This window comes from Mizuhopecten yessoensis, unplaced genomic scaffold (genome assembly GCF_002113885.1).
Source record: "Mizuhopecten yessoensis strain PY_sf001 unplaced genomic scaffold, ASM211388v2 scaffold716333, whole genome shotgun sequence".
In the NCBI taxonomy this organism is placed as follows: domain Eukaryota; kingdom Metazoa; phylum Mollusca; class Bivalvia; order Pectinida; family Pectinidae; genus Mizuhopecten; species Mizuhopecten yessoensis.
In genome coordinates, this window is record NW_018480064.1 from 407,450 (window position 1) to 427,373 (window position 19,924).

Consider the following 19,924-nt stretch of genomic DNA (forward strand, 5'->3'; position numbering starts at 1 on the left):
AGGGCACACAGACTTACCATAGTCACTAGTGACAAGCCCTGGGGCACACAGACTTACCATAGTCACTAGCGACAAGCCCTGGGGCACATAGACTTATCATAGTCACTAGTGACAAGCCCTGGGGCACACATACTTACCATATTTACTAGTGACAAGCCCTGGGGCACAAAGACTTATCATAGTCACTAGTGACAAGCCCTGGGGCACATAGACTTACCATAGTCACTAGTGACAAGCCCTGGGGCACACATACTTACCATATTTACTAGTGACAAGCCCTGGGGCACAAAGACTTATCATAGTCACTAGTGACAAGCCCTGGAGCACACATCCTTACCATATTTACTAGTGACAAGCCCTGGGTCACACAGACTTACCATAGTCACTAGCGACAAGTCCTGGGGCACATAGACTTACCATATTTACTAGTGACAAGCCCTGGGGCATTTCATGCAAAGAATGACTCTATAATATTTATCTTGATATGTATCAGAGACATATCAAAGGAAATAGTGTAAATGTAATTTCAAGTGAAAAGAAAAGTATTTCCCGACAACAACGGATTCTGAGAACTTTTACTCATGTTTTAAGTTAACAGTGGTCCAGATTTTTGTTAACTGGTATAATTCATAAATGTTTGAAAAAAATATGTTTGGAAATATTGAAGATTTGAGACGGATATTAAAATGTAATATCCCAGATGATAAAGTGCCTCGTGCACTTGGTTGTCTGCCACTATTTTCATGGCCAGGTGCAAAGTGAGAGAAATTTAGTGTCGAAAAACATGCAACTTGTTGGTTTGAAGTCGTTTGAATAATAATTTTTAACATCTAATTTGTCTGTCTACTCTTTACTTATACTGAGGTAAATTATAGGGCAGAAGTTCTTTAATCCTGTTGTGCACACAGCTACGTTAATCTCAACCTGGTGACATACTACACTGGAAAGCAATGAAAGATAATGTTAGTTTTGTCGAAAAGTGGACGATTAACACACCGTTGACAAGAAAAGGAAAGGTTTCACACTTGGCCAACCAGAGATTCGGATATGAAGATGTGAAAATTCACTTTAGAATAGAACTTGTGTGAAAGCTATTTGCAGTTTTATGAAGGCAAAATGTAATACCAGCGATTGATAAAAATAGAAAAGTATTATTCGTTGTGGTGATGGCGAGATACAAGTCATGTTTGTACACATTCAGGACATTTTTTCGAATGTGCTTTATTTGCATAAGTCGTTTAGATGTAAGATTTACAAGAGATGAAACACAGTTGTATGGTTGATACATTTGGAGAAAAAAAACCACCAGTAGTTTGATGATTTTTTTAGAAGATATAATTTTCTCAATCGAGGTAACATTTCCAGTAATTTATGTATATCTATGCGGAATATTGCTGGCAGTTTTGGCGTGTGTGTAGAGACTGGCACAATTTATTTGAAAAAGGCAGATGATTGGGGGAGTGGTGTGAACCCTGCTGCCTAGGTACTTACAACAGAAGTAATATCTGACAACTCGATCAGGTAAAATGATTTTCTCTAAAGATGACAAGTATGATTAGTGAAATCAAAGAGGCTGTTTTTATCAGCAAGAACAGACATGATATTGAGATAATTTGGGAGGTATTGTACAAACTCCTCTTCCTCAGATGTGGAAATTTATACGTAGAATTTTGAAATGTCAAAATATGTACATTCCAAAAGGCAACAGCATGATTAGAAGTCATGTTATGCTTGGATGACCATGGATGGCTGTTGTGTTTTGCCGAAATAGAATTATTGAAAACATGAGACGAAGATTTCAAACACTTGATTGTCACTTTTCAATTTCATTTTATCACTTTATAGGTAATAAAAAATAATAATAATGCTAGTTGATCCTGTAAGAGTAGGTCCTAGGGCAGTGTGTAGTACGACTCAGCTCTGTGTTTACGTCATGTTGGACCAGTCTTTTTCAATAAAATGTACAAAAGCCTCTGTCGTTTGACGACCAGATTTAATTAAGATCCTTTCGACATTGATTTTCCCACATAAAGTGTTTTCAAGTTAGTTGATATATATTAACTAAATCTGATTTTATGGAACCTGTAGATAGATTAAAAATGCTCTGAATTCAATTACTCCATACATTTCAACAGTTTCCATTTGATAAATGTGATCAAACTTACTTTAATTGTAAAATATCTGTTAATGACTGTTTAATCAGAGTGTAAATGTATTGGATGACCTGTTCAGAAGTTGATGGCAGCTCTATGATTGATGAGGACAAGTTAAGCGCCTTAATTAGCTACAATCTACCATTATGGAAGCCAGTTTAAAACTGAGGGCGGGTTTCCATGGAATCAATATTATTACATCTGTTAGACTGCTTTTAAATAGAAAGGAGATGAAACGTTTGTTAAAGAACTTCATTTGATTACATCTATAGCAAATCTAATTGAGGCAAAAAGTTTTCTTCTTTCACAGTGTATCATCAATTATCAGAACTCTCCTGCTTTGGAGAACAAGAAAATTGTTGCTGATGACGGTAGAAGTGAAGATATATGGAGCAGTTGTAACCGATGGAATGAGAGATAGGGCACAAGACAAGTGGTTATGGGAGGGCTGGGTTCTAGGGTAATGTGGATCTCTTCCCTCACAACACGGCACAGCAATAACACTCGAGAACTTGGCAGTAGATAAGACAACAATGGCAGAGATAAGACCAAGGAAAACATGTACTCTCACATTTATTAAATAATATTATTACATCGGAACATGAAAATGAATGATTCTTGTCTGATAACCAGCGCAGGAATTCATCAGTTATTGTTGGAGTTGTCAATTTCCACGCCACTTGTTCTGTCTCTACACAGATGTAAATGAAGGATTGTAGAGTCGGGTCGTGATACACTGGCTATCATTATAGTAACCACCAGTATATAATACCAAGGTTACAGGGCCAATATTACAGTTGTAAGTGAGCTAATACACATACCATACCTATTGTATAGGAACATTTCTGGAAGTGTGTATTAAAACTCTTGACATAGTGGTTACATGTTGGGACAATTCCAAATAGCTGTGCTTTTCGCTTGCTTTCTTTCTTTAAAGATGTTGAAGTTTCTAGGTTTTTAATTGTTACTTAAAAAGGATATGAAATGCATTCAAGGGTTTAATATCATTTAACAGGGATACCTCCAAATTAAAATTTTGTGAACTGACTGGAAACGGAAAGGAAAAATTGTAATGCATTATAACACATTGTATTTCCTGGAGGAAATTGTCTGCCCCTCAAAGAACATAGACCCTCCCAACTCCATGCACTACAATATCACAATATTCCTTAACCCTGTTGTATGAGATGAATTGTATAATTATTTACATTCCAGTTTTACCTACATGTATACTCAGACATGCTCTACTACTTTATCGTACTACTGAAACTAAGGTAACAAACATTACCCACTTTAGCCTTAACAGCAGCTGAATCTATACAACTCTGTGTTTCCCCTGCAATGTTGGCCCTGTCTTACCCATCCCATCTCCTAAGCAATCAAAGGATTTTCACAGACAAACGTTCCCGACGCTTTCCCTTTCATTAAGATGGTATAAAGCGGTGCTAGACACACCTCCCCGGAGTAGAAAGACACCTTCTCAGGTACGCTTCAAACAAACCACGAAGATCTTACATGCTAGCTGCAGTTTATTGCTACATTACAAAGCAGAAAACGAGGAAATTGCGGCAGTTTCACACGTCAAAGGCTGCGTTTTTGTGCGTGGTAATTGTTACCTTACTGTTAGCTTTACAAGAAATTAATATGTATTCAAATTTGGGAAATTCATTAAACAATATCTGCTTCTATACCTGTACATGAAAAAGATCATCTGAAGTAAATGAAAAAAAAAAGATTATTTAAAAGTAACTGATATGATAATAAAGGCATATTGAGAAGTTGACAAGACTTCATAACAACAAGGATCATCTAAAGACAATATGGTTGATAAAATTGTAAAATTACTAAATTATTTGATAAATTTCAATGAAAAATTTCTTTAATGATAATGAAACAATATTTATATTGAGTTTACAACGCTTTAACAACTCTGCCTGCCTGTGAGCATCAAAGCTATATTTGCCTGTCGTGTAGCCTAGCTTGCACTGGGTATGTAGATTTCAGCGTTGTTGATGTGAGTTGACGTTTAGTCCTCAAAGTCGGCCACGCTCAGACACTGATCTGATCCGTGTCGCTTTGATGTTTTGACTTGGTCTCTGGCAGACAAAGCCAGGGCTTGGGTTGAAATGTCTTCCTCTGATCACTGTGAAGTTATCAGATTATTTGCCTATTGTATAAAAAAACTTGAATTCCTGACAGAGTTTCCTATAGACACAAGGCATTAGGTTACCCAGCGAACCTCGAGAAAATTGTTTGGATGTGGGAGACCCATTGCATAACAATGTTGGTGGGTCTGTTTGGTAGATATGTCCTAGAGTTGGGTATATGTACAGACTACAAAGGCCGACAGGCCACAAAAAATAACTACTGTGAGGTTTATTGCTTCCTACGTTACTTAATAACGAGTGTATGATTTCTTACGAGTCATCCCTTTGATGTTCCATATATATTAACATGGTCTTTCTACACGACAACAGCACTCTTAAATACCCCCGGTTTTGCCTGTGCAGTGACAAGACCGATTGATATCGGGGTCTGTATACATGCACTATGAAGCGTGTGTAGGCTCGGTGTAGTACGGGCTGTTGTGCACACTATCGTAGTGACATACCGCAAGGTAGGAAATAATTAGATAGTCTCTACCTTATTGGGTTCAACAAAATATCAAAGAATATTTCCAAAAACTAATGTTTTTGCTTGTATTAGTAAAAACATCAATGTTACAAGTTTTAACAAGCACAGTGTGACAACAAGACAGAATATGCTTGTCATTGATAAGGGTTAAACACGCAGTACATGTTAAATCTACCCTGTTAAAAATTATTATGATATTTTATTGTGTTGATTGACAGGTTTAACAGACAGTGTATGGTATGTTTAAATCCTTCTTGACCCAGACAGGGCATAGATGTAATAAATGGAAAAAAAATATAAAAAATAATCATAAGCTCTATGACAGGTAAACACTCATTCATGTGAGTGGAGGGAGGGGGGAGCCTTGACAGTAAATACAGGCAATAGTAGCCAGTGTTTGGCAGTAAGACAAAATTTGAGCATTTCTCAAGAGAATAACAAATACAAAGATAAATGATTAATTTTGTTCTCTTGTGAAAAGTACTTGCCACGTGCCCGGTTGAATTCCAAATGTTATGTATTTGAGTGAAGGTTCAGTGTCGGACCCCGATCCCTATTTCATTGAGCACCCTCTAGTGTTAGGTGTTGTACTCAGATAGTCAGGGAAGTATAGACTGATGATGTAATAGAAGGAAAAGTAAACAATGCTGACCATTTCACTGCCTATATTTACCTAGTATTGATTAATTGTGCGTTTATGTACTTTAGTCTTGTTTGACAAAATGTTGGTCAGGTTAACACCCGAAGAAAACCTTTATGCTTACCTGTCAGTTTAAAGATATTTGAAAATGCTAATATTTGTACAACATTAATGAAATTATTACAGTGTATTGGTAGGGCAGTTATCTCCATGACGATAATGAGATCAAAGGTATTCGGACGGGTATATGCTGTGGACAGTACAGGTGTTCACGCTGGACTCTCCATGCCGGACGGTAAACATTCCCTACTTGAGCGGGGCCTTTGTGTACTTTGTGTATGTACCTACTGGTAGTAGATTATAAATAAATCGTAACATCACTTGATAATCACCCAACACCGATCAGCCGTCTTGACCCTCAATTGTACCCACTTGTATAGAAGTGTGTCAGCTGATGACACAGGTAAATATCTTTAATCAGTGCTAGACACAGGTAAATATCTTAAATCAGTGCTAATGATGTTGTTGGTGTTATTTAGACTGTACAGAATGATTAGTTTCTATCATTGTAGTGTCTGTTTAATTCATCATTAAAATTCCTGTGAGGTGGTCAACAATGTAGGGCCAGAGTTCAAGCATTTAAGCTTTAATAACACAACACATTACAACTTTTTGAGATATTTTTTCAATCTTTAGATATGAGCGCAGTCGTGCTCCAAAACGAAACTTAAGGAGTTGATTTGTTTTCCGCAAAGAAAGTCAAAACTAAAATATCTCTGTGGAGCAAAACTGCGCTCCTACTTTATTTTGATGTTGCACACATAAATTTCTGTTGTTTTCGCGAAAATCTCATATGTGCGCCTCAATAAACCACCCCGATTTTATATTCAAGACAATATAATTAAAATCAAAAGTTTTTCCAGAACTATCATGCATCTTTATTATAATTTCAAATCATAGCGCATTTGATCCTTTAACCCTTTCACCCCTAGGTAACTTTGGTAGACTCTACCATCAATATATCTGGATGAGTCCATTGTGGTCCACAGTGGTGAAAGGGTTAAGAAAATATTTATAATGAACTTTTAAAATTGTCAAAAGTACACATTTTCTGATTCTATTTATTTGATACAGATTTATAAGTAATTTTGCAGTGGGCGTACCAGTATGAATGCCAATAACTTTCTCATTGGTATATTTAGAACACTGCTTCAATTATTGAGCTAAAGTATTTGAGATATGTTCTATTTTCTTGATACACAATACAACAAAGCATGCATTATTTCTACCACAAGACATGCTCATCTACAGATACCTTGTAATAACTTCTCATTACCTACGTCAATGGAGGTATATACTGAGAGAGCAAGACACTGTGTTCACACTACAGATTGGTATCTTTTAACTTAATGGTTACCACACCTGAAAATGCTTCCTCGAAGTGAGGTTTATGTGACCATAATTCTAGCCCTTTTCCTGTTGGGAGAGCAACTGACCACACCGCCTTTGAAGCGGTCAGTTTTTATGTCCAGGACCCATCCTATCTCACAAAGAAATGCAAATAATTGGGACTGGACCAGCCAGATCAAATCCGACACCTTAGGGTCTAAGTGACAGTCGTGATTCACACCTGTCCGCAGCTCGTTTAATTACCTGGCCGTGTGGCCATTGTTAGGGTTTGAATTTGCCTGTGTTAGTGAATGTTTGAAGAATTGTTAAAACCCTAGGATGCATTTTACTACACTAGAACACCTTCAGATCCACAGTAAAATGACAATCATTACGGTAAATGTCCTGACATTGTGAACGCATGTTTGATATTTTCATGACTGTTCTTCAACATACATACATTTTCACTTAAAGAAAAGAACAAGAGAATTTTCAAAAGGCCACAGAAAGTTTGTTTAATATATTCAATTTTAACACGGATATGATTTTCAGTATTTGAAAAAAATTGAAACTTGTCATTTGAGAAGGAGATTTACCTAATGGCTGTGAGTTGGCGAGAGGTTTCCTCGTTTACCTGCGTAAACCAATACCCCAGTGTTCTGTTCACTACTGTAAAATTGTTTAATCCACCAAACGTACGATGCACCTTACGATCACGGCACAATCCATCATCACTGATTGAGGGGCCTCCGACCTTGTTAAAATGACAGCAAGGTCACCACCCTAAGTCACTTTTTCTCTGGCAATAGTATCAAGTTGACTTGCCCATTGTGCTTCCAATGTCATGGCATACTTGAACAGACTTAAAGGAAGTGATTGCGTGAAACTCTGGAGAAGCATACAATATGTACGGATTAGGCAATGGAAACAGTCATTATTCTAGTTACGTGTTACAACACTGCACTTGCTCGCAAACTTTACGTGGAAGTTTGTGTGAACACTCAGAGATAACTCTAATGGACTGTATAATTGAAGCGTACTCAAGGAAGTAATGGAAACTCTAAATGTAAGTAAGACATATTGTTTACACTAATGAGATTTCAGGTATTTCAGTTCAGTAAGCTTAACAAACAGACATTATTGTGATGACGCCCCCATTGTTGTAGTCCATGTTTGAAGATTACATTTATGTGTATGATACTAGTGTGAAAGTTCATTTTGACTCAATTTTTAACAATGATTCGCATATCTCAACATTTGCATAGTAAATGTTTGTGGTAGTAAGGTGTTCTGTTCTTGTTGGGTCAATTTCTAAACCATACCCCACACATCTCCAACATTTACGTTGTGTGTTTGTGGTAGTAAGGTGTTTTTGGGGGGGGGTCAAATTTCTCTACATCTCGTAACATTGTGTAATACGGCCCTACTTGAACGTCTTCTTCCCCGTGCCAGAAGATGAAAGGAACTCTAAGTGTCATCTTTTTTCGTCTGATGTGACAGTTTTATCGTTGTTTTAATAACCAGCTAGCAAGCTAAACTACAACTTGGCTTTCCACATCATGGGAATATTAATACTACATAACCGTGTATAACAGAGTGACACTGTGAGATTGGTGTCAAGTGTACGCCTTTATTGATGTTTGATCAGGTCGCAATAGTTCCTGGTAAATCGTCATCTGTACTGGAGTGCAATTTTGTGGGAAAAAAGTGTAAATATCAAGTTGGAAGCAGAACAGTAAGTACGTTTATGTCGGTTTGTCATAGATTATGGGAAGAGTTAGAATAATCTCAAAAAATGAATCGTAATTTACATGTTCCAGGAAACACCATGGTTGATCAATCAGAGTCACTTCTGTATACTAAAATTTAATTCAAGATTTGTTTTTGAGCTTTTATATTAGTTTCAATGGTGACATAAGTCTGAATACATACATGTATTTTTCTGTCCCCATGTGTGTCAACTTGTCTTTGTAACATTGTACTATAGAGACTTCGTCGACTGACACACTGCTGTTGACAGGTATATTGATTCAGTGTTAATGAATAATATATGACTTAAGGGTGTATGCTACCCTCTTCAGATATCCATCACATTCCAAAAAGAGTTCCCCAATTAGGAATTTGTTACTATATTGATGATACATTTGGAAGGTAAATGAAACGATTCATTAAAGATACATCAGGAAGGTAGATAAACTAATTTATGCATTGATTTGTAATTATGAATTATTGGATACTGCTAGTTAAGGTCTCTAAGGGGGACATATATCTGCTGTAGTGTTACTTTTCCAGGAGCTGAGGAGAAGACATTTTTGATAAACTTCTTGCAGACTATATCTACCTGTATATATCAGCCTGAATGTTCACCTTGACTATTTAAGTACTAAGTGATCTATATGAATCAGTATAGCAATGTACCCTAGCTGTATGGATTACATTATGACAGTAAAAGCCATCTTCCTTGGATCTATTTGTCATATTTAAGCTTATTCCTCTGCCTGTCACTTTCCTTGTCTTGTACACCTGATAAATGACTGGATGAACAGGAGTTTATCCGAGACCTTTGGCCTCATCTAGTCTTCTGTATTGACCTGTATCTGTAAGATCTACTTATACACGATAATGTTGCTCGAGGTCACTCTCCTTACTTCACCTCTAATACTTAGATCATTTACTAAGACTTCACATTTGTTGTAGAAATTGGTGGTTGAAATCTTCAGCTAAAATAGTTCTGATCCTCAGAGCTGTGGCCTTCATCTCTGAGAAATACACAGATATTGATATCTGAAGTGTTAGCGTTAAATCTTGATAAGAAACCTCTTCAAAAATCAGGATTATAAAAAGAAAGACAAATTTCTGGTTGGGTTTTGGTTGCTAAATATGGATAAGTAAACACTAAAATCTGTTATGAAATACCATTGGAGTAGACCCAAAGATCAGGGTTTTAGTCCGATATTTTCGCTGTTAAATATGAATAAGAAAAACACCCGCTGAAATCTGTTATGAAATATCACCGGAGTAGATGCAAAGGTGGGGTGCTCGACTGGAGAGGGAATTCTCACCTCGTAAGAAGTGTCGGTGATAGCCACATCAAGTGGCCACCGACATACCGCAGCAGATCAAACGGCTACATATCTCCACGGCCAGGTGTAAACACTGATACTCGTGAGCCTTTGTACGCACTCCTACGTCCCTAGGAAATGTGGAGTACAGACACTATGCCCCGTCCCTTGTAGTGATTCAGGGCCTATAGATCGACCAATCACCTCGTCCAAGGGCAAGATCAAGGAACAAATGCACCAATCATCTTCTAAAATGCCCAAGGAGAGGTCCATTAAAAGTGATGCTGCAACTGCTGCATGCAACCTGTTCTGGGGTAGACAGGTGTGAACTGAGACTGTTGATTGGACATCAAAGATTATGTCGGCGGCTCATATCTTAAGTGGCCTCGGGTCAGAATCTGCCATCATCAACAGAGTTACCTGTGATGGTAGTTTTAATCTGAATCACTTGTGTATAAAGCTGATACGGGGTCCCCTTGTATGTAGTGTAGCTCCTCTTATCCAGTTCCCTTGTAGGTATAGTAGATCTTCTGATCTTCAGGTCTAATGTTGATACTGGAGTTCCTTTGTAGGAATTGTAGCCCCATCCATTTTGTCATCAAGTACAAATATGACATGCACAGTACAGGGAGAAGGTGTGTAAGATAATAGGTTTATTTGCTTTATGGCCATATTTCCTGAACATACTTTGACAGTTATTGTACAACTGCTAATTAACTGACAGTACAACCTGGGGCTAGGACTCCTTACGGTCACCTGGTGCATTTTGGCTGTCTTTGCACAGCTTGTGCAAGTTAATGGCCAGTGTATGAGCTTCTATCATAAACTTGCATGAAGTTGAGTATCCGGATTAGAAAGGAGTCCATATAGGGCGAGCCTAAGCTGGTTTTCCTTGTAAGGAGATGGGGCTTGTGAGGGTCAGGGCTGGGGGTTCCTAGAAAGGGTCCAGCTTGGGGTTCCTTAGGAGGGTCTAAGATAGAGTCTTAGAGAACATGCAGGATGGAGTTCCTAGGGAGCATCCAGACTCCTTTTTCCTAGGGAGAGCCTGGTTATGAAATATTGTAAAATGTAGTTGGTGATTAAACTTGTTTGATTGTAATTTGAATATATATTTAAATTTTAAAATTGCACCAAGTGAAAAGATGAAGCGATGGTTTCGAAAGAAAATATAATTTAAATCAAAGTCACAACTGTGTTTTGAATATAATGAATGAAAGAATCAAGATTAACAAAGTTGATCTGTTGATTCATTCAAAGAGATTTGTTAACCCTATAAGGTGAAAGGCCTTGTGTTGACAAAACAGTTACGTTTTTACCTTGTCTGCTTGTTGTCTCTGTGAGTAAACACTTGTCATCCATATTTGTTTATCTGAAAAGCAGGAGCTCTCCTTATGTGTGTATATAATACAGGTCATTGTGTCACTAGAGATAGTATTGTCCTAGTTTTGACATCAGAGTCTGTTAAAATGTTTACGTTAAATGACTGTTGAAATGTTTTGGTTACGTGACAGGTGTAGTCAGTTACCTGTCAGTCGTGGAATGTAGATTCACGAAATTACTGGTAAACACACGCTGGTCACTAGGTACATACTATTTTATAGTACCATGTTATACCTGTGTCCAGGGGCCTAGTTATATGGGTATCCTTGTATTGGACACTGTTTACAGGTACATGTTATACCTGTGTCCAGGGGCCTAGTTATATGGGTATCCTTGTATTGGACACTGTTTACAGGTACATGTTATACCTGTGTCCAGGGGCCTAGTTATATGGGTATCCTTGTATTGGACACTGTTTACAGGTACATGTTATACCTGTGTCCAGGGGCCTAGTTATATGGGTATCCTTGTATTGGACACTGTTTACAGGTACATGTTATACCTGTGTCCAGGGGCCTAGTTATATGGGTATCCTTGTATTGGACACTGTTTACAGGTACATGTTATACCTGTGTCCAGGGGCCTAGTTATATGGGTATCCTTGTATTGGACACTGTTTACAGGTACATGTTATACCTGTGTCCAGGGGCCTAGTTATATGGGTATCCTTGTATTGGACACTGTTTACAGGTACATGTTATACCTGTGTCCAGGGGCCTAGTTATATGGGTATCCTTGTATTGGACACTGTTTACAGGTACATGTTATACCTGTGTCCAGGGGCCTAGTTATATGGGTATCCTTGTATTGGACACTGTTTACAGGTACATGTTATACCTGTGTCCAGGGGCCTAGTTATATGGGTATCCTTGTATTGGACACTGTTTACAGGTACATGTTATACCTGTGTCCAGGGGCCTAGTTATATGGGTATCCTTGTATTGGACACTGTTTACAGGTACATGTTATACCTGTGTCCAGGGGCCTAGTTATATGGGTATCCTTGTATTGGACACTGTTTACAGGTACATGTTATACCTGTGTCCAGGGGCCTAGTTATATGGGTATCCTTGTATTGGACACTGTTTACAGGTACATGTTATACCTGTGTCCAGGGGCCTAGTTATATGGGTATCCTTGTATTGGACACTGTTTACAGGTACATGTTATACCTGTGTCCAGGGGCCTAGTTATATGGGTATCCTTGTATTGGACACTGTTTACAGGTACATGTTATACCTGTGTCCAGGGGCCTAGTTATATGGGTATCCTTGTATTGGACACTGTTTACAGGTACATGTTATACCTGTGTCCAGGGGCCTAGTTATATGGGTATCCTTGTATTGGACACTGTTTACAGGTACATGTTATACCTGTGTCCAGGGGCCTAGTTATATGGGTATCCTTGTATTGGACACTGTTTACAGGTACATGTTATACCTGTGTCCAGGGGCCTAGTTATATGGGTATCCTTGTATTGGACACTGTTTACAGGTACATGTTATACCTGTGTCCAGGGGCCTAGTTATATGGGTATCCTTGTATTGGACACTGTTTACAGGTACATGTTATACCTGTGTCCAGGGGCCTAGTTATATGGGTATCCTTGTATTGGACACTGTTTACAGGTACATGTTATACCTGTGTCCAGGGGCCTAGTTATATGGGTATCCTTGTATTGGACACTGTTTACAGGTACATGTTATACCTGTGTCCAGGGGCCTAGTTATATGGGTATCCTTGTATTGGACACTGTTTACAGGTACATGTTATACCTGTGTCCAGGGGCCTAGTTATATGGGTATCCTTGTATTGGACACTGTTTACAGGTACATGTTATACCTGTGTCCAGGGGCCTAGTTATATGGGTATCCTTGTATTGGACACTGTTTACAGGTACATGTTATACCTGTGTCCAGGGGCCTAGTTATATGGGTATCCTTGTATTGGACACTGTTTACAGGTACATGTTATACCTGTGTCCAGGGGCCTAGTTATATGGGTATCCTTGTATTGGACACTGTTTACAGGTACATGTTATACCTGTGTCCAGGGGCCTAGTTATATAGGTATCCTTGTATTGGACACTGTTTACAGGTACATGTTATACCTGTGTCCAGGGGCCTAGTTATATAGGTATCCTTGTATTGCACAACACATTTGTTTGGACAGGTTGATACAGTTTATAATATATCAGTGAAAGGTCATTATAAATATAAATCTTTTATCTCAGAGATACAGTTAAAATCTGTTCTAACAAACTTATACTGTAGTATAAACCTAAATGTATACTACCAGTGTGTACCATTGTCTATACCTGATTTATTTACATTGCTGAGGTGTGGTGCATCCTCACCCTGTTAAGTTGGGCCTGAAATTTCGGGATGTGTATGGCATTTAGAAGGAGAAGAATCTATACACACAATGCTAGTAATTTTGTGCCAGGCTAAATGATGCAGTTACTTTTCTGCAGCTATGTTGTTTTGGAACAAAAATCAGAAACAAATTAATTTGAAGACCTTCACTGGCCTTCCCTTGGCCTTCACTGGCCCTCCCTCGGCCTTCATGATTGGACCAGTCCACATCAAAAGCTGGATATAGCCCATTGAGACTGAAAGAGAGGTGTAGAGGTTAAATTAGTCAAGTTTGAATGTTTTGGCACAGAAGTTGTTAGGACTCACAAATCAAATGTGGAAACCCTCTTGAGCATGAGTCAGTAAGTAAACGGGGCTTCTTCAGATGTGTTCCTCTGTTGTTGGCTTTAAAGATCTCATGATGATGTAATAATTGCCAAGGTCACGTAAGGTCAACTGTACTTTGTAAAAGGGGTCTTTGAAGACAATCGACAAAGCACCAATTCTACTTTCTCATCTTGCCAACACAGATCCGTGTTTGTTTCAAGACGTACAAGATGGAGTCTCTTTCCCAATATTTAATTTCAAATGGAATTTCCAGAGGAATTTTAGAGCAACAGTGTAGACCAGGGTGTACTCTGAGAAAGACCTGTGATTGGATAATTGATTTATGCTGGAGACTTTAATTGGTCAATACACATGTGCTGGATTCAATTTTTTAGGGCCGTAGGAATTATATTGTTGTATCCTGAATTTTGTTTCACAGTCTCAACAACTTCTACAATATTTACCTCCAGAGTGGTTTGATTTTATGCAAGTCATAGTAAAAGTTGCAGGGAACAGAAATTTTGTTGTTAAAAGTCTAAGGTGAATTAGGTAATTTATTAGTAATATCGTAGAGAATAAATGAAAAATAAAACGAAGATGTGCCGAGAATTCCACACCCTACTTTGTAGTAATCTCTAAAGGAGATGAGCTGCTGCCAGTATGTTACCATTATTTACCGAAATCTTACGTCACAAGGTGTTGATGGAGGGATGAGAACATGCAGGGCTACCAGGCTGTGTGGGCTAGGCTGGTAAACAACCTGATTGTGCTTTACACCATGTAAACAATCAGTTATCACAGACTGGGCGCAACCAACAAACACAGCTGGCTACTGCAGCTGCACCGCCTGTACAGTGTTGACAGTGTGGACTAAAGAACCCATTCCTTAAGTACAGACGCTCTTGTGCCTCGCTTACACTCTATTTATCTCCCTTTCTCTTCTGATGTATTAAATTTTCTTACTCTAGCTTGTATTGTCTTATATTGTATTACATTGTCTTTATTTATGATGAAATGTCATGTCTATTTAATATGTTCTTGTATAATACTGCTGATTTGTATTTATATTCTGTTTTCTATCCCATGTTCTCTAACTTACCTGCTGTCATGTATAATATATATTACATTATATCATCTGTCCTGTGTTCAATGTAAAAGTCTTTTGTATCCTGTTCTGTACATCCAACTCTCTTGTTTTTCTACATATTCTTTATATTTCTTCTATATTTTGTTTTCAAACATGTTTATCTTGTTTATTTTCTTTACCCATTATGTGTCCCTTTTGTTTGTGGTGTTAACTTTCTCTCTTCATTTCAATATCAGTGTCGCTGTATACTCTTGTGTTCCTATTTACCCGAAGCATGCACACCTGAGATTCCTTGCTCGTTTACACAGGTACAAGGCCATTCTGTTATTGATTTACTCTTAAAGAATAAAAAAAAGCAGAATAAATTCAATTCAAGGTATTTCAATTTGATACGGCGAGGTCACACCATCCTGTGGTTAATATAACTGAGCCTACAAATTTATTGCCGCTTCAGCCTTATGAAAGTTTCAACAAATGGAACCCAAGCCAGTCTTACCATAAACATGGACTGGCAACATGCAATACTCGAGTTTATTACAGGGAGCCTGGCGATCATTGTCAACCTTGTAATCAGCGGAGAGCTGCTGAATCAAAGGTGACTTGATATGCATATCAAGTATATATCTAAATTGAGGGGCCCAATGCCCATTATCAGTAAATTTTTCAGTGTTGTAACGGAAATAGCATCTCTATCGATAAATGAGTTGTAGCATTCATTGCCGGTACCCATGGGAGTAAAAAGTACAGCAATGAAAACAAGGTGGCTCTTTACCATTGAGATTTTTTCGAGAGGGAATAAATTATAGAAAAGAGTTTCATGGTAGCTCTTCATCAGTAAATCTCTTCGGGGAGGGGGGGGGGGGGGGGGGGGGGGATTTTGAAAGAGTTCCATGGGGGCTTTTTATCAAAAAATCTTGTGGGAGGGGAAATGTTTTCATTCGAGGTTAAGAATACCTCTGTTAATCTTGTAATAATAAGCTTAGGCATTCACAGCCGAAAAGTACTTTATAGATGCCATAACTTAAACAGTCTAGGAAAAGCTGCAGTAGTACATTACTGTGATTAAAAACGTTTGAAGGAATTATTTCTGCAATAAATAGCAATGCTTGATTTTAGACCCAGTTCAGCACACCTATTTTATTTCTGGTATCAATAATCTAGAATTCAGTCAATAACTGGGAGGAGTTGTTCAGCCCTACTTCATTGTACAGATAGTGTGATATAGAAGTAAAATGATCCTCCTTGTGTTCCATACAAAATAGTGGATAATTTGGAACTTTTTGGGTCAATATCTTGGTGTTAAAAGTTAGATTTTAACAGCATTTTCATCACCTACCTATATAATCTTGAGGCAAGTCTCTATTAACGTCAGAAAAAAAATTGGATTGAAATACAGTCTTCGTTCCATCTGTCATCTGTGCTATAGTTAGACAATATTTTTCTGGAAATAATACTGAAATAAAAATAGTTTTGCAGATATCTGAAAACTGAAATATAGAGATCTGATTTGCTGTCAGTGATATAGTCGGTCCTCATCACTACTTTCTGTAGAGGATTCTGACTTGTATGTTTGTTGGAGCAGATTACCACTAGTAATATAAACCTAGTAATAACAGGCTATAGCCAGCAGGTCATGATTATTTCTAAATTTTAAGAATTAATGTGATGACCAGAATTAATGATGGCTTTGCGTGTTAATCAATGAGATGTGTTATTATTCTTTATCAACAGGAATGCCTCAATTTAAACAGGTGATAATTGAAGTAAACGAGGCAGAACGGAAAAAATTTGGCAAAAATCCCCACAAATAGGTACTGTTCTAAAGATTAAGATGTTTAGACTGTTGCTGTTTCCTGATTGTTATCATTGACATGTAAAACGTCTCTCAAATGTTACAAAAGAACTCTTTTTGAATAATTTGTGTCGTTCAGATCGATAAGAAGGAGACTGATTCTTATTTCACAACTAACAGACCAGAACGTATTTGGCTGATGTCTGTCTGCTGTTTCAAAATGTATTTAAAAATCATTATATTGCCTTGAAAAAAATTAAGACACCTTGCTTACTGTTTCCTACTGCAAACATTTAACAGACCAGAACAATGCATGTCCATCAGACCCAAGCTACCAGATCAAAAATGTTTGTGAAGAATTTTTCTGCTGTATTCCACTGACTTATCTCCCCTTGTTTCCAACCTTGGCATACAATTGGACATCCATACCATAAAAATTATAAGAGCCTCATATTTGTTCTTAATAAATTCTGAATCTTGGAGACAGAGATCGGTCTTTCTGTTTCTTACTGAACTGTAATAGACCAGAACAATGTTTTAGATACATAATAAACTTACGTTACAGGAAAACATAATTGGATTGTAATTTTCAGTAAATATTTTTCAAAACTTCAGGAATGTTTGTTCCTAAAACTTGTACAAGTAATTGACTAGAAACCTTGGCAACTTATCAAGGAAATAGCGATGAAATGGTGTTGGACAAAAAAGTGTACGGAAGGAACAACAATCTTATCTCTTTTCAAAATCGGTCTGAAGTAGTTTTACTTTTGAAACCAAAGGGAAGGTGATAGTTGGAAGTGTTAGAAAAAAGCTGTCTGTGAAAAAACTAAAGAAGCTTATCGTATCCCCAAGGGAATGTGGTGAATCTGTCGACGATCTTTAACAGGAGGAGATCGAAAGAATCCAGGTAATCGGGTGAGAGTAATGTTCAGGAGATATCGTACGACATAACAGAGAGTACTAATCTGTGGTAAGGGCCCTATATCTTGGGTATGTGTTTATAGACTTGATTCATGTAAACAACCCATCGGCACCAGTTGCATAATGTGTGCAGTGTGCAGGGATGTTTTTACTGGGAACAGACATGGTGGGGGNNNNGGGAGGTCAAAAGGATGTTTGATGCATCAGACTGAAGCATATATATTAAAAACAAGAAGTGGAGAACGGGGAAGTAAGGGGGGAGAACAGATATTTGAAGATTGGGTTAAAAGAAGGAGACCTGTTGTGGAGAAGAAGGGCTTAGAAGGGAGACCAGGGTAAAAGGGATAATATAGGAGGAAAGAAAATGGGATAGACAAGCAAGCATCAGGTATACATATCATTGTTTTTAAGGTTGTGGAATCAAGTCTGCTGATATCACCGGATACATTGTGTAACTAACCTAGCAGAATGGTAGGCAACAGACATCTCGGCGCAATGTAAACGCCAGTCTGTTTAGACCAGAAGTTGTCATGTAAACACCTGTCTGTTTAGACCAGAAGTTGTCATGGTAAACACCAGTCTGTTTAGACCAGAAGTTGTCATGGTAACACCTGTCTGTTTAGACCAGAAGTTGTCATGGTAACACCTTTAAATACAGAGTATGCAATACATAAATACATATATCTGTCAAGGTATCAAAATCGTTTGACATTAGGTTAATTAGAGTGTAATCAAGATTTTTTCTCCAATGTTAATGAAAGTAATGTGTATGCTATGCTTCCCAAGAAGAAAATGAGTACAAATTCATGTATTACCTTTCCACACTTTATAGGGCAATATAAATGTATTCATTAAAGAATAGACTATTTACTCAAACATGTTGACAATTTAATTGTTCATTGACTTAGTCTGTCCTCTTGTTTTTGGTGACTGTTTTAAGTGGGATGACCTAGAACAACTGCAACACAAACAGCATCTCCTACCTTTGGAGATTCAGGATGAAAACAGAGGCTGCCGTACATATAATTAAATAAAATGGCTGATATCACATTGATCAATGGAATACCAATGGAGATGTTAAATTATAGTCATTGTTCGTTTGTCTTTGATACATGAGAGATCACTAGATTCTCGGTTTGTACTTTGCCAGGACATAGATACTTCCTGTTTTATCGTAATAGCATCGACAGTGGACTCTCTTCTCCTGTCTCAGTATAATGCTAGGATTTTTGTGACGGATCTCCGGAGAAATAGGAGAGTGAAAGTAAAGGCTCGGAGATGAAAGGAATCTCTTGTCCTCCTGTAGGATTATTCATACATCTACTTCATTTGCATGTTGGAGCCTCTATTTGATGTTCGTGTGATGTGGAGAGTTCAGTTAGAGTTTTAACTGTTTCTTTACTGAATGCTTGCCAGTTCATTATAGACATTGTTTGGAGAAAAAAACAATAGACTGGGATTTTTGTCAATTTTCAACCGACTAAGAAAAAATGCAAGTTATGCTGACGAATACTGCGGGCTCTGATCCCTCAACATTAAGGCAAGTGTTCTTATCGTGTAGTAAAACTTTGCCTGTTAATGTAAGAGAAAAGAATAAAAAGTCAAAGCCCCCTCACTCGTTTGAAGATGAAAGCCACTGTAGAAGCGTGCTGATCTTCTGAGGTAGATAGCCCCTTATTAGATTTCTATTAGTAGGTAGACGGTCTGTTACTTTATATACTAAACCTTATACCGTATTTAACCTGTTATTATATTAGCAATGTATATACCGTATATTACCGTTGTTAAGCCCATGCTTATTGGTAAGCCCACCCTTTGTTAAATAGATTTTAAACATGATGGTCAAAAAAATGGTTAAGTCGGCACCTTATAGTACCTTATATGAACTACAATGTACTCTTTAAGTAATGAAAAGCTGCAAAGATCCACTGATAGAAATGCAATGTTATAACGTGACTGAAATGAATTGTAGAATAACAAATAAGATTTTAGAGGAGGAGGGGTGTTCATTATCGTAACTGGAGATGACCATATTTATGGTTAATCTTCACTTCAGATTTTCATAACCACAGAAACGCATCTTAAGATAACCTTGTTTCTGTCAAACTTTGATATTATTTTGAATACGCTGTTTATCATAACAGTCGTTCATGATACATATACAGACTTTTTAATTAGTTTTAGC

The 19,924-nt window shown here is 37.7% G+C and overlaps 1 protein-coding gene across 4 annotated transcripts in view; it reads left to right on the forward strand.

Annotated features, from left to right (window-relative positions):
- LOC110443218 (protein naked cuticle homolog 2-like) overlaps nucleotides 1-19,924 on the forward strand; it is a 98,358-nt gene that overhangs the window by 39,090 nt on the left and 39,344 nt on the right. The window contains exon 1 of one of the 4 annotated variants that reach the window (XM_021487278.1): nucleotides 7,504-7,882. The exons of 2 other annotated variants lie outside the window; for them this stretch is intronic. In XM_021487278.1, coding sequence (XP_021342953.1) covers nucleotides 7,868-7,882 — 15 coding nt within the window. In that variant the 5' untranslated portion in view covers nucleotides 7,504-7,867. Of the gene's footprint in view, nucleotides 1-7,503; nucleotides 7,883-17,990; nucleotides 18,128-19,924 lie in introns of those variants that run through there. One more of the 4 variants, XM_021487282.1, reaches the window with a different exon arrangement.